Raw genomic sequence first — 15679 nt, forward strand, 5'->3', positions numbered from 1 at the left:
TTACAACCTTCTATGAAGCTTTTGAGATCAGGATTGGCATTATAGTTTAGCGTTTTATATATGTATAATACACATGAGAGAATGTGCAGTGACTTAATGTCTAACATATTCAGAGATTTGAGTAGGGGTACCGAGTGATGTCTGGGGCCAGAATTGGATATTGTCCTAATAGCAGCTTTGTGTTGAGTAATTAGAGGACGTAAGTGATTTTGGGTAGTAGAGCCCCAAGCACAAATACCATAGTTGAGATATGGATAGATAAGGGAGTAATAGAGAGTTACCAGGGCAGGGCGTGGTACATAATATCTGATCTTAGAAAGAATGCCCACAGTTTTTGAAACTTTTTTTGATATGTTTAGAATGTGTCCCTGGAAATTCAGCTTATGTATGTATATATATATATATATATATATATATATATATATATATATATATATATATATATATATATATATGTCGTACCTAGTAGCCAGAACTCACTTCTCAGCCTATTTTGCAAGGCCCGATTTGCCTAATGAGCCAAGTTTTGCTGAATTAATATATTTTCACTAATTTTTTTCTTATGAAATGATAAAGCTACCCATTTCCTTATGTATGAGGTCAATTTTTTTTATTGGAGTTAAAATTAACGTAGATATATGACCGAACCTAACCAACCCTACCTAACCTAACCTAACCTATCTTTATAGGTTAGGTTTGGTTAGGTAGCCCAAAAAGGTAGGTTAGGTTAGGTTAGGTAGGTTAGGTAGTCGAAAAACAATTAATTCATGAAAACTTGGCTTATTAGGCAAATCGGGCCTTGCATAGTAGGCTGAGAAGTGCGTTCTGGCTACTAGGTACGACATATATATATATATATATATATATATATATATATATATATATTATAATAATGTTGTTGAATATGACCGAAAAGGTAAGATTAATAATTCTAACACGAATCTTCTCAATATTTCTTATGCTTTTCTTCACTGTCGGTGGTAATAAAAATAACAATTCTCCGAAATTCATTTTTTAATTGTCTGACGCCTGAACGCGTTTCGTAATTCGTATTACATTTTCAAAGACTTAATTTACACACAAATTCTTTGTACTTATACTCTATTGGATGAAGTGATATGGTACAAAAGTTTTGGGTGAGGTGACAAACACAAGACAGAACACGAAACAATGGGTATAAATTGGATAAGGGAACATATATATGGAAGTAACTGCAGAAGGTCTATTGGCCCATACTTCCTCTTTCTGCTTCCATATTGGTTCGGGGTCTTGAAGTAGGTAGAATATAGTTGTGCATTAATTGGCTGTTGATTGCTGGTGTTGACTTTTTGATGTGTAGTGCCTCGCTGATGTCAAGCTGCCTGCTATCGCCGTACCTATCGATGATTTCTGTGTTGTTTGTTAAGACTTCTCTGGTGATGGTCTGGTTGTGAGAAGAGATTATGTGTTCCTTGATGGCTCCCTGTTGCTTATGCATTGTTAGTCGCCTAGAAAGAGACGTTGTCTTGCCTATATACTGAGTTCTTTGGGGCTTACAGTCCCCAAGTGGGCATTTAAAGGCATAGACGACGTTGGTCTCCTTCAAAGCGTTCTGCTTGGTGTCTGGCGAGTTTTTCAAGAGTAATACTCATGAAAATTTTCATGAGTAATACTCATTTTTCATGAGAGGTTGCATGAATCTCTCGACTTCTCCATTTGCTTGAGGATGTAGTGGCATCACACGGCAGTCTTTGACTCCAATATGCTCAGCAAAGTTTATGAAGTCTTGTCCATTGAATGGCAGTATATTGTCCGTCTTGACACCTTCAGGAATGCCAATATTTGAACAGATCTTGTCGAATTTCAGGATGACAGTCTTTGCAGATGTGGAAGTGATGTTTTCTACTTCTGGATAACGTGAGTGATCATCAATGACTATCATCAAGTACTCTCCAGTTGGTAGCGGTCCACAGAGGTCCATCGATACTTCCGTCCATGGTGCAGCAGGTAGTGGTGAAGGTTGTAGAGGTGTTGGTCTTGAAGTATCCACTGCAGCTTGGCAAGGGACACAGGCATCATGCATATCCTTTGCTTGACGATCAATGCCAGGAAACCACACCTTTTCTCGTAGCGGCTGTTTGGTCCTAACAAGACCATGGTGTCCTTGATGTGCAAGCTTCAGAGCACGCTGCTGGAGAACAGCTGGAATGACGATACGAGTACCTCGCAGCACGGTGTCGCATTGTTGCGTAACACTTAATTCTGTCTGGATGCGTTCAAGTGCTTTGAATGCATTTTGATCAACTCCTGAGGGTGGGATACGTGGAAACTTTTTCTTAGTCAATGCATCCACTGTTGCTTGCAGAGTTGGGTCCTCTAGGGTCGCAGTACGGATTTCATCAAGAGTGAGAGCCTTAGGGACTGCATCACAGGTTACAGAGTGTACATATTCCTCGGCAACTTGCTGATGCTTGGTGATGGTGAAACTGTTGGCAGGATGTCGACTGATGTAATCAGCGGGATTGCCTGCACCCGGCTTGTACTTCACAGTAAAGTCGTATGGTTGCAGACAAAGAGCCCATCTCTCAATGCGAGCTGGTGGTTTGGACTTTGGATTATTGAAGATGGTCTCCAATGGCTTGTGGTCAGTGACTATCGTGGTGAAGGGTGCACCAAGCAGATACACATTGAAGTGTTCACAGCCCCATACAAGAGCAAGAGCTTCCTTCTCTGTCTGACTGTATCGTTGTTCAACATCTGTAAGAGAACGGCTGGCATAGTCAAATACTACTCTGGAATCTGGTTGACCAGGTTTGTGTTGGGCTAAAACAGCACCTAAACCAACAGGACTAGCATCCACCGTTAACTCAGTGTCTATTGATGGATCAAAGTATGCAGCAGTCGCATTCTCTACTAGTGCATCTTTCACAGCATCAAATGCATTTTGCTCTATATCACTCCAGTACTATGATGAATTTTTCTTCAGGAGCTCATTTAGAGGCTTGGAAATGGTAGCAAAATCTGGAGTGAAGCGAGAACAGTAGTTTGTCATTCCCAGAAAAGTATGTACTTCAGTGGACGTTGAAGGAGGTGCAGCATTCTTGATATCTGCAACTTTCTTAGGATCTGAAGACAAACCTTTGTCACTAAGTACATGTCCAAAGAATTCAATTTTATGTTGATTGAACCCACACTTTGCTCGGCTTAACGTCAGATTTTTGTCTCGTAGGCGTTGCAATGTTGCACGAAGAGCTTTGTCATGTTCAGCTTGGGTACGGCCATAAACAATGATGTCATCAGACATGTTGTCAGCATTAGGTATATCTTGCAATACCTGGCTGATGATGTGCTGGAATACCTCGGCAGCACTGTTAATACCAAAACTCAGGCGCTTGTACCTATACAGACCTCGATGTGTCGTAAACGTTGTGATGAAGCGACTCTCATCATCAAGTTCAAGCTGATGATAGCCCTTGTTTAAATCTAACTTGCTGAATACAGTTGCACCATTCAAGCGGTAGATCATATCATCTACAGTCGGTGTAGGATGGCGTTCACGCATTATTGCCTTGTTGGGAACACGCATGTCCACACAGATGCGTATCTTATCTGGATTCTTCGGCTTTGGCGGAGAGACAATTGGGCTTACCCATGGTGTTTGCCTGTTACTGGTTCAATGATATCTAGTTCCATCAGCCTATCCAGTTCGGCATCGACTTTCTTGCGAGTATGGAATGGCTGTCGGCGATGTGGTTCGGCAACTGGAATTACATCTGTGTTGATGTGCAGATGTACTTTGCTATCAGAATAACAACCTATGGATTTGAATCGATCAGAAAATTCAGCAACAATAGCATCAACATTGTTTGCAGATTCCACTGCTACAGCATTAGAAAGCTGAAGTAGAAACTCCTTTGCATTCCTAACAAAATGGAATGTAGTGAGCATTGCACTCTTTGACTTAATGTCTACAGTGAAAGTTCCAATCACTGGCAAGGCTACCTTTGAAGCATAGGCAGTGGCTTTACCATTGTAGTTCTCAAGCTTTGGGAACTGTTTTTTAAATTTCTCATAATGGCATTCAGCAATGGTGTCAATGTTTGATCTAGTGTCAATGAGAACTTTGACACAAATACCAGCAATGTATACTGTAGTCTGTGGGTTGTTTGGAAGATAGTTGCATTCTGTGATTGCTTGTACTCCATAAGTGTAATCACATTCACTGTCATCTGAGATTGGTTGTAATGACATGTTTTCTTGTACATTATTAACATTCTAAATATTGTTATGACCCCAGGTAGCCTGAAGAACGAGTCTGCCGCTATGAGAGTTATTCGGCAATCTGGACCTGATTGAGAGGTCAGAGGAAATATAGATATGTGAATATATATTAAAGTATTTGACAAATGTCAGTGAATAGTTTAAAAGCATTAGCAGAGAATGAACATGTAAATAATCGACATGGAATGAGATGTCGACGCTTTGCGGACATGATGTGAGGCTTGTGGGCACGTCTTGACCTTACTTGAGCAGCAGAGGTCGTGAGAGAGGGTTGTACTCTGTTACAGCTCCTGGCAGAGGAGGAAAATCCCTAGTTGTGTGCTCCTTCAAGAGGAGGTAATCAAGCAGGTATTTATGTGTGAAGCCTGTGGACGACTTAATGTACTCAAGTCAAGAGCAGAAGAGCTGTGAAGCAGTCCTGAAGAATTTTCGTGGGCGGCCTATGTGAGCGTCCTCATGTCAGAGATTTCGGGGGTAAGCCTATTTAACCAGTTGTTAGTTAGCCACTAGTGTTTGATCGTGTGCCCAGCGATCATGATGAACCTATGCATATATAGGATAGATATTTTATTAAGGGAGTAAGCTGAAATAAGAGAGTAGATATAGGAGAACATCTTGGAGGGAGGAGTGATATATCCTCCCTCGACAAAGGTCAGTGGGTGACTGAGGGAGGAGACCCCCCTGGCAACGGTCAGCAGCACGTCTGGACACGCTGAAAATGGACCCGCCCAGGATGGGGGATTACCGTCGCGGCGACGCAATAGAGATGTCAGATGGAGTAATTTTGTTTTCTGTGAATACTTTTAATTATGTTTTAATAGGGAAACATTTTTATTGGCATGGCAATGGTATTGCAGGTTTGTTTGGGGGAGGAATTGATGGGAGAACTTTGAGGCCAGGGAAGAAGTTAATGGAGGAAACTTCGAGGCTGGAGAAGTGTATGCTGAACTCCATAGTAAGGAGTGAACCTCAAGTAGTGTAAAGGAGCAGTGATGAGAAGTTTCATGTGGCTCTGTGGGATCAGTGGTGAAGCATCACTGGTGTTTAATGAGAACTTGGTTGTGCAGCAGTTTGGGAGGACTGCAGAAGTGTTTTGTTGAACATTTTGGAGGACCTAGAGATATACATGGTAGTGAGCATCTAGGAGCAGAACAGAGGTTTATGGTGGATACACAGGAATATATAAAGGGGAGTGTTTGAAGGATTATTGGCGTGTAAGACGCAGTGTGAGGTGAGAGATTAATTTCTTCTTGTGTTGGGAAATATTTATGTAGATATTTCTGGTGTTTCAGCCACAGGCTGAGTTTTAGATACTTTTACAGCTGAGTGTACAATAATGTTGTGACTATTTCAACCCCATTTAGTGAGGGAGTAGTAAGTGGTAAGCCAAGAGTTGAGCAGCCACTTGATATGGGCGGTTGGTAAGTCAAGATATGATATTGGATTGCTATCGGGTTGTAGCAGCTCAGTGTTGTATGATAATATTTTACCTTTTTTCTATACTATGTATTGAATACATTTTTTTGTTTATTAAATGTGTATTGTTAGCTGGCTTTTGTTCTTGTCCTGGTGAGGCTTCCCAGAAAGCAGGAGAAAAAGAGAGAGAGAGAGAGAGAGAGAGAGAGAGAGAGAGAGAGAGAGAGAGAGAGAGGATCACGGCTGCAGACAGGGTGACAGAAAATTCTAATAGGGTGTGTTCACAAGACAACTAGGCCAGTGATGGAGCTGCACCCTAAATATGTGATGCTCAACTCCTCTCCAAGATCAAGAGGGGTACAGGGTGATGATCTGGGAAAACTTCAAGCACTCCAGAGTTCATTGTTGATCGACCGATGGTAGTGGGAGTGTGGCTGCCGAGGTCGGTTGTCTGTTCCGGCAGAGAGGTAAGGGGGACGTTGTCCACCTGTACGCAAGTAGCAGTCTGGTGCAGTAACCAGAGCTCTCTTTGGAGGTTTAAGTTCCATAAGGCCCAAACAGGCCACAACAATATGAGGTGCAATATTGTGTTTGCCACCTCGACCCCTATGACCTGAGCATTGCACAGTACTCTTGTTCACTGACTGTGGATTCTTTAGTGTGGAACGACACACAACACCAAAATGACCTAGTTTTCCACACTCATAGTACTTCTTACCTTGAGCAGGACAAACACTACCTTGGTGTGGGTAGTCTCCTCCACAATTGTAACATTTATTGTTGACACCTTCTGATGTGGGTCGTTGTGACTGCTTGAGTCTTGTTCCATGACTCCAGTTGTGATGTGGTTCTCGGCTTAAATTCCTGTTGTGGTTTGTCATGATACCTCCTATGATCACGGTGTCCTCCCTAAACCTTACGTACCTCATCACTGTTAGTAACAGTAGCAGAACCGTTGTTGGCACTGCACTCCATGACACGAGCATCACGTGCAGCATCTTCCATTCGACGAGCAACGTCCAGTATCTTGGTAAGAGAACATTCATCATCAACAATTTCTGAAGCTCTTCAATGGAGACGTGTAGATGAGCATATGGAGACGTGTAGATGAGCATGTTTCAATGATTTGCTGTTTGATTTCTTTGTCAACATCAGCAAACTCACAATGTGTTGCTAAACCCTGCAGACGTGTGTGGTATTGATCAACAGTTTCATTAGAGAGTTGCTTGGCTCTCCTGAAATGCATAATTTCCATTGCAGTGTTTTGTCTAGGTTTGAAATGCTCAGTTAATTTGACTTTGGCAGTGTCATAATCTTTGTCACCACCAGTGTCTTTGTGTGTCATAGATGTCATAAACTCGATCATCTACATAATAAAGTAGAAAGGCACGCTTTCTTTCAGCACTTTTGATGTCTGAAACTATTAACAAATTGTCAAACCTTTTAAGCCATCTGGTCCACCTTTGTGACAGGTTTGTCTGGTCACAGTCAAGATCAAATGCAGGAAACTGAGGAATATTTGCCATTTTTACTGTATAAATATGAACTTATAACTTCAATGTTTTTCAGAATACTAAACACTTATTGTACTGTATATGTTAGTTATTGTACTGTATATGTTAGTTAAGAATTCACTGTAATTACTTTAATTTTGCAAAGCACACAAGCATTTTAATGCAATAGTTCACAACAGTGCACAATACAGCAGCAACTGACCTCTTACCTAGCTCTTGTGTACATGTGGTGTTCCAACTCACAACTGCACAGCAGTTGGTGCAGTTTTGATTAGTTTTCAGCACTGTCAACACAGCAGACAGTTCACAGCATGACCAGCATGAAGACTTGTGTAGCACAGAGCGTCGTTTTGTACACAAATCATCGGTTTTGTACACAGCATCGGTAGATATATCACACAGCTTCCTCAGCACACAGCTTCAGTCAGCACACAGCTCGTCAACACTAAGCTTCAATTTTTACAAAGCTTCAGTCAGCATATAGCATTGGTAGAACACAGCATTGGTTAGGACACAGCATTGCTAAGCACACAGCATTGGTATGCAACCCGTTCTCGCAAATTTAATAAGTCAATATTGACTTATTAAATATGTGCATAGGTGACATACTTAACATAATAGATACCCTTAAAAAGATTCATAGAAAACACCGACCTTACCTAACCTTGTTAGTATCTTAAGATAAGCATCTTATTGCTTCGTAATTACAATTATTACCTAACCTATAATAGGTATAGGTTAAGTAATAATTGTAATTACGAAGCAATAAGATGCTTATCTTAAGATACTAACAAGGTTAGGTAAGGTCGGTGTTTTCTATGAATCTTTTTAAGGGTATCTATTATGTTTAGTATATCACCTATGCACGTAGTTAATAAGTCAATATTGACTTATTAAATTTGCGAGAACGGGTTGTGGTATGGTGCTTACAGCGCGACCTCTCCCGGGCGAGACAGACAGGCGTGAGAGAGCATGCTTTCTTGTGTTTGAGCTAGACGAATACCTGCGTTCACTGTTTATCCTTGTCACCAGTGTGGTGTTTTGTGTTACTGTGGAAGCCATGGTTGTAGGGTTGATATAAAGCCATTGCTTGGTTACTGACTTTAATACTTACAATGATACATGACTATTAGCGTCCAGGCTTGGCGGGCGTCCTGCACGCTCTCTGTTGTTTACATACTATCTGCTGGCGTATGAAACGCAGCGTATACAAACGGATGGTGCCGTTTGCTTTGAACATGACTGGGCATAGGAGTGTACCGAGAGATTTTGACCTTGGCACTCCACAGGGAGGTGTCCTCAGTCCTACTCTGCTCAATGTGTTAATCAATGCACTCAGTAATTAAGGAGACCCAGCGAACACATCATTAGCTATGCGGATGATATACTGATCCACACCAATGGGTATACCAACACCCAAAATGTTCTGAACTCTATATTGCACACATGTCAGGCACTAGGCTTGGTCATCTCAGTAGAGAAAACGAAGATCCTTAACTGACGCCCACCCAGACAGGATGGGGCTGTTAGCAAGATGCAACTGCATGATAGATCTCTGCTCGACTATTTAACCAGATACAAATACCTTGGCCTTGAGGTTCCACTGTACCACAAGGTTGTAGCCAGACTGGGTCGTTAATGTAGAGAGAGGCTCCGTGCTCTCAAGGCTGTGGCAGGCTTCCATCCAAGCTATGGCGCAAATGAGAGAATTGACAAGATGATGTATCTCTCATATATTAGATCTCTGGTCGATTATGCTGCACTCATGCTTGCTCTAGTGCCTGAGAGAATGCTTGGAGGGCTGGAAAAGATGCAAAACGAAGCATGAGGATTATCCTCGGATGCCCTCGTACAACTAAATTATTAAACATGAGGAACTAAATATTTTTTTTATATATAAGAAGGTACATTGGGTATATGAGGGTACAGAGCATTGAAATTTTACATTCTTGTAAAGCCACTAGCACGCATATAGCGGGTCGGGTAGATCCTTAATCTAATATATTTATTTATATTTATATATACACAAGAAGTTACATTGGGTTTATGAGAGTACATAACATGATATTTTTACATTTTTGTAAAGCCACTAGTACGCACAGCGTTTCGGACAGGTTCTTAATCTAACAGAAAATATATTAAGTGGGTAATTTCTAGCAAAATTTATAAAATGTTAACAGGAACATTGTAAGAAAATTTGAGAGAGGTTAGTAGATTTATTTATTTATTTATTTTATTTATTTATATACAAGAAGGTACATTGGGTTTGTGAAAATACATAGCATAGTATTTACAATCTTGTAAAGCCACTAGTACGCGCAGCGTTTCGGGCAGGTCCTTAATCTAACAGATAATTTTAAGTAGGTAAATTCTAGCAGAATTAATAAAATGATAACAAATTCATTGCAAGAAAAAAAATGAGATGAGAGAGATTAGTAAGTATATTAAAGCACATTGGTATATTAAAGCTCTGATTAGATATATTAAAGCACATTGAAAGCATTGATAGCTTGATTGATAATATGACAAAGATTAGTAGGCACATTAAAACACACTAATAGCACATACAAGATGACATCAATGTTTAATGATAAAGTTCAAAGGCTTAGGTATATATATTGTGGGATGTCAATATTGAATTTCAATATAGTTTATGTGTAAGTGATCGTATCACTGAAATTAATGCCTTAATTGATATCATGATGCTTAGGCTAACCCACCCTAACCCCTGCAGTGAATCCCTCCTAGCCTTCTTCCTTGAAGGTCAGCATCCCTCCAAATGGATTACCAAAACCACCACTGTGCTCAGAATGTATAATACATCACCTCATCACCTCAACCAAGGTGAGGTGAACCCATCACCTCAACCAAGAGATAGAGACAATAACACTTTCCTGCCCCATGGGAGATCACTCCTTTCCAAATTACTGTCTCCCTTTTCCCACCCAAGAAACTGATTAAAGAACAAGCCTTGCTTCGACAAGAAGCAAAGTACAATGCCTTAAGCCAAATTGATGCTTTAGTCAGAGAGCGCTTCCTTTCCCAGATAATTTACACTGGTGGATCCTTGCATCAGTCCCATGGTGCAGCTGGAAGTGCAGTTGTTGTGACGGGGAGAGATGGTTCCTTCTCCCATGAGTGTGGAGCGCGTTAAAGTAACTGGGTCTCCACTCTTCAAACAGAATTGGTTACCATAATCCTTGCACTCGAGCGCGTATATGAATCCAAAGTTGGCACGCTAATTGTAAGTGACTCCTTGTCATCCTTGACTGCCCTCAGCTCCCCAAGGCATAACTGTGACGTGCTTGTCTCTGAAGCTAGACACAAATATGGTGAAATAATCAACGATGGAGTCAGAGTTTGTCTCCTGTGGATTCCTTCCCATATTGGTCTCCGAATGCATGACAGAACTGATGAGTTGGCGAAAACTTTTGCTCATAAAGAGGGAATTGATTACCATCTTGGACTGCCTTTGAGCAGCCTGAGGGCAGTAATATTCCCGGAACGTCACCACAATCTCGTAGACTTGAGGCAAAGTGAAATTCACACCAGTTGCTCCATCTATCATCATTTTATTATGTAGGAAGAACCGCACGTCTATGGGTCATCCAATAAGGTTAGCAGACTTCTAGGTGTTACCACTGCTAGGCTTAGGCTCGGCTACAAGTACCTCTGGGAGTTTGTAACATCTGCTGATGTAGACTTGACTAAATGTAAACTCTGTCAGCAGATCTATTCGCATACTTTGCGTCATTATATAATGGAATGTGAAAAAATCGCGGAATTCAGAGATAACACCATCAATGGTGTCCAAGAAAAGTGTAAGTACTTCATTCATAATGATGTACTGCCAGGAATCTTAGCGAAGTATCCAAAGTTTGCTTACTGTAGGTGCAACCTGCACATGACTGTAAAGCTGCCGCCCAGTTGGATGGGTGTGGAGCAAGACTAGTAACTGTGTGACTCACCATAGATGTAAAGTGCCTTGTATAGTGACTGTTGTGAGCCTCTTGTTGAACCACTTCTGATACAGAAGATTATCGATGTATTCACCTAATTGTGCTTGCGGGGGTTGAGCTCTGCCCTTTCGGCCCGCCTCTCACCTGTCAATACTAATTTTTAAAAATGTTACTAATTTTTTTTTGTTCTCACACACACACACACACACACACACACACACACACACACATATGTCAGTATATGTTTGTATACCACATATGTCAGGCCAATCCTGGAGTATGCAGCCCCAGCATGGAGTCCATATCTAGTCAAGGATAAGACTAAACTGGAAAAGGTTCAAAGGTTTGCCACCAGACTAGTACCCGAGCTGAGAGGTATGAGCTACGAGGAGAGACTACGGGAATTAAACCTCACTTCGCTGGAAGACAGAAGAGTTAGGGGGGACATGATCACCACATTCAAGATTCTGAAGGGGATTGATAGGGTAGATAAAGACAGTCTATTTAACACAAGGGGAACACGCACAAGGGGACACAGGTGGAAACTGAGTGCCCAAATGAGCCACAGAGATATTAGAAAGAACTTTTTTAGTGTCAGAGTGGTTGACAAATGGAATGCATTAGGGGGTGATGTGGTGGAGGCTCACTCCATACACAGTTTCAAGTGTAGATATGACAGAGCCCGATAGGCTCAGGAATCTGTACACCTGTTGATTGACGGTTGAGAGGCGGGACCAAAGAGCCAGAGCTCAACCCCCGCAAACACAACTAAGTGAGTACAACTAGGTGAGTACAACTAGGTGAGTACACACGTACACCCTCAGGATGCAGCCCATAACGCCTGTCTAACTCCCAGGTACCTGTTTACTGCTAGGTAACAGGAGCTTCAGGGTGAAAGAAATTCTGCCCATTTTGTTTTTATCCCAGACCCTATGATTACGTATCCAGAGCGCTGTTCACTCAACTATCAGGTCCCCGTATACATATATGCGTATATGTATTTGTGTAAATGATTGTATATATATATGTACATCTGAAAACTTACACCCCAGAAGTGACTCGAACCCATACTGCCAGGAGCACTCTGCATCTGGCGTACAGGACATCTAACCATTTGCCCTGTATGCCAGATGCAGAGTGCTCCTAGCAGTACGGGTTCGAGTCGCTAATGGGGTGTGAGTTTTCACTTGCATATATGCCTGGAGACCGTTGAGGCTTGTTTGCATATATGTACATGTATATATAACATTGACAGTTGTGCAACTAGCTTCACAACATTGTCACTTGCTTAGCTAAACGAACTATGGGGTTCAGTTCCTGAACCCATTATGTGCCTCTGTAACTCCACCTCCCCCGGGATGGGTATGGGGTGCATAATAACGAAAGTTGTACCTCTCTCAACCAGTTTAAGATAAGAACGAAGCACTACCTAATAAATTCCCTGTAACCTACCTTTACCCCTCTATTGTCAACCCATGTCTGTTTTCTTAAACAACGCTGTTTGTTGACCTAATTGTATTTGTGCTGCTTTTTCAGCCATGTTTCCCCCTTTTTATCTTTATTTTTATTTGTTCTTAACACATTTTATTCTTTATAATCAATTAGTATTAAGTTTTTAGTCATTAATGTCTTTCCTGCCCGAAACGCTTTGCGTAATAGTGGCTTTAGGCATTGTATGTACTAGCTCCATCTATAAATCGATCAATTTATGTAAAATCTCTTGTATGTATGTACCTTACCTGAATAAACATTTTATTTTATTTTATTTTTTAAAGCAATTTAATTGAATACGAGAGAGGACTGATTCCTTCAAAAAGTATAAAATAGTATGGTATTATGTATAAAGAAAGAATTCCAAGTACATTCTTCAATTAGAAAAGATGAGGAAAAACATAAATTAAAATGTAGAAGACCACTTACAAGCATAAAATAATAAGTTGGGAGAAAAAAAACTGTAACGAGAAAAAACATTGGAACGCTTGTATTGAGCGTCGGCCGCCATTTTGTCCGCGGCAACTGGTGAGTGACCAGACACGAGCATTAAACCTTGACACAAACTGCACCTGTCATGAGAAAGAATCACCACCATTGACGGCCAAGTGCTCACGTCAAGTCTAACGCCAAGAAACAACACTCAAGCCTTCCCTAACCGTCAACATTGACGCTGAACACTGACGCCTCTCCCCTCATCACCACTGGTGCAGTCATCCAGAGGAGGAAACTTTCACGCAAACTGCACCTATCATAAAGAAGATGAAGACTCACCAGTGTCCACAGTGTGGGAAGGTATTCACTCATCTTGGAAATATGAAGAGTCACTTGTTAGTGCATTCAGGTGATAAACCTCATGAGTGTCCAGAGTGTGGGAAGAGATTCAGTCGTCTTGGAAGTATGAAGACTCACATGTTAGTGCATTCAGTTGACAAACATCATAAGCGCCCAGAGTGTGGGAAGAGATTCAGTCATCTTGGAAGTATGAAGACACACCGGATGATGCATTCGGGCGAAAGAGCTTTTGAATGTGCTCAATGTGGCAAAAGATTTAATCAACGTGGAAAAATAATTCAGCACATGTTAGTGCATTCAGATGACAAACCACACGAGTGTCCAGAGTGTGGGAAGAGGTTCACTCGGCTTGGAAGTATGAAGACTCACATGATAGTGCATTCAGGTGACAAACCATTTGAATGTCCAGAGTGTGGGAGGAGATTCAGTCATCTTGGACATATGAAGCGTCACATGTTAGTGCATTCAGGTGACAAACCTCACGAGTGTCCAGAGTGTGGGAAGAGATTCATTCAGCATGGAATTATGAAGACTCACATGTTAGTGCATTCAGGTGACAAACCTCACGAGTGTCCAGAGTGTGGGAAGAGATTCAGGCGGCGTGGAGCAATGAAGACTCATGTGTTAGTGCATTCAGGTGACAAACCTCATGAGTGTCCAGAGTGTGGGAAGAAATTCAGTCATCTTGGAAGTATGAAGACACACAGGATGATGCATGCTGATGAAAAACCTTTCGAATGTGCTGAGTGTGGAAATTGTTTTAGAAGACGTGGGTCTATAATACGTCATATGTTAGTGCATTCACCTGATCGACCTCATGAGTGTCCAGAGTGTGGGAAGAGATTCAAGCAGCTTAGCTATATGAAGAGGCACAAGAAAATACATTCAGGCGATAGGCTAAACACTTCGAGTGTAGAAGATAATTAAGAGACTGTTGAGGTATAATGAGGCAAATATTAGTAAATTAATTTACCTTTAATCTGATTTATAGTTTGAAAATTGAGCATCAACATGAAAATATTGGGCTATCACCATATCAGTTGGTTGTCCTTCAGTGCTAATTATGTCAAGTTTTGTTTGAGAAATACGCTTCATCATGAAAGGTAAAGCTCTAAAGGCATTTTATTGTATTCTTCTTTTTTGAAAGTTAGGTGCTCCTATTAGACCAAGCAAGAAGTTGAGAAGCTGTCAGTGTAGAAGTTAGGTGCTCCACATAGACTAGGCAAGAAAAAAGGTGTCCGCATACAAAGTCAAAATTGTTCAAAGGTAAAGAAATATTTGTTTATCTAATAAAGATAAAACAGGTTTAAATGTCTTTTCTTCATATTTGCATGAATAATGTATTTTTTTTCAGTTTTTGTTCTCTGTAGAACTTTATTTAACATATAATCTCTATAGCTAAGTTAGATATTTTGTTGTAATATTATCTAACATTGGAGCTGGTGTAGAAAACAGTTACTTTTATATATAATATATATATATATATATAATATATTATATAATATAATATAATATAAAGAAGGTATATTGGGTTTGTGAGGATACATAGCATGGTGTTAACATTCTTGTAAAGCCACTAGTATGCCCAGCATTTAGGGCAGGACCCTAATCTAACATATAATTTTGAGTAGGTAAATTCTAACAAAATTTAAGTGATAACAGGTAAATGGCAAGAAAAAATATTGAGATGAGAGAGACTAGTAGGTATATTAGAACACATCGGTAGCTCTGATTGATTGTATAGACAGCTTGATTGGTAATTTAACAAAGATTAATAGACACAATACAGCATATTGATAGCACATATAAGAAGACAGCAATGATCACAATGGTAAAGTTGTTTGAATTAGGCATGTAAAGATTGGGGGATTGGGTAGCACTAGATACAGTGCAATTTTAAAACACAAGGTAGGACACACTGAAGATGAAATTAGGTAATTTTTGTTTTTGTTTTTGAATGAGGCAAAAGTTGGACAGCTTTTCAATTCACTAGAGAGTGAGTTCCATAGACTAGGTCCCTTTATTTGCATAGTGTGTTTACACAGATTAAGTTTGACTCTGGGGATATCAAAGAGAGATTTATTTCTGGTGTGGTGATAATGGGTCCTATTACATCTGTCCAGGGAGAGTTTCAGAGCAGGGTTTTCATTTAAGAACAGGGTTTTGTAAATGTAATTGACAAGAGAATGTGTGGAGTGAGTTTATGTTTAGCATGTTTAGGGATTTAAACAAGGGGGTTGAGTG

At 40.6% G+C, this 15679-nt stretch overlaps 2 protein-coding genes across 2 annotated transcripts in view; one reads left to right on the forward strand and one right to left on the reverse strand.

The window, feature by feature from the left end:
- Positions 1 to 3283, reverse strand: part of LOC138357229 (spermatogenesis-associated protein 31H1-like) — a 41152-nt gene extending 37869 nt beyond the window's left edge. Inside the window, exons 1-2 of the mRNA XM_069313889.1 lie at positions 3172 to 3283; positions 2946 to 3105 (exon numbers count right to left, since the gene is read on the reverse strand). Coding sequence (XP_069169990.1) covers positions 2946 to 3105; positions 3172 to 3283 — 272 coding nt within the window. The remainder of the gene's footprint in view (positions 1 to 2945; positions 3106 to 3171) is intronic.
- Positions 3284 to 13151: 9868 nt separating this feature from the next.
- LOC138357117 (zinc finger protein 85-like) lies at positions 13152 to 14904 on the forward strand. Its single transcript, XM_069313748.1, has one exon. The coding sequence runs from the start codon at positions 13403 to 13405 to the stop codon at positions 14360 to 14362; it is 960 nt and encodes a 319-aa protein (XP_069169849.1). The 5' UTR covers positions 13152 to 13402; the 3' UTR covers positions 14363 to 14904.
- The last annotated feature ends 775 nt before the right edge of the window (positions 14905 to 15679 follow it).

The sequence above is a fragment of the Procambarus clarkii genome, chromosome 76 (assembly GCF_040958095.1).
Source record: "Procambarus clarkii isolate CNS0578487 chromosome 76, FALCON_Pclarkii_2.0, whole genome shotgun sequence".
In the NCBI taxonomy this organism is placed as follows: domain Eukaryota; kingdom Metazoa; phylum Arthropoda; class Malacostraca; order Decapoda; family Cambaridae; genus Procambarus; species Procambarus clarkii.

What these genes read in the sequence shown, in the direction of transcription:
- LOC138357117 (XM_069313748.1), top strand. Translation starts at nt 13,403, where the DNA reads ATGAAGACTCACCAGTGTCCACAGTGTGGGAAGGTATTCACTCATCTT.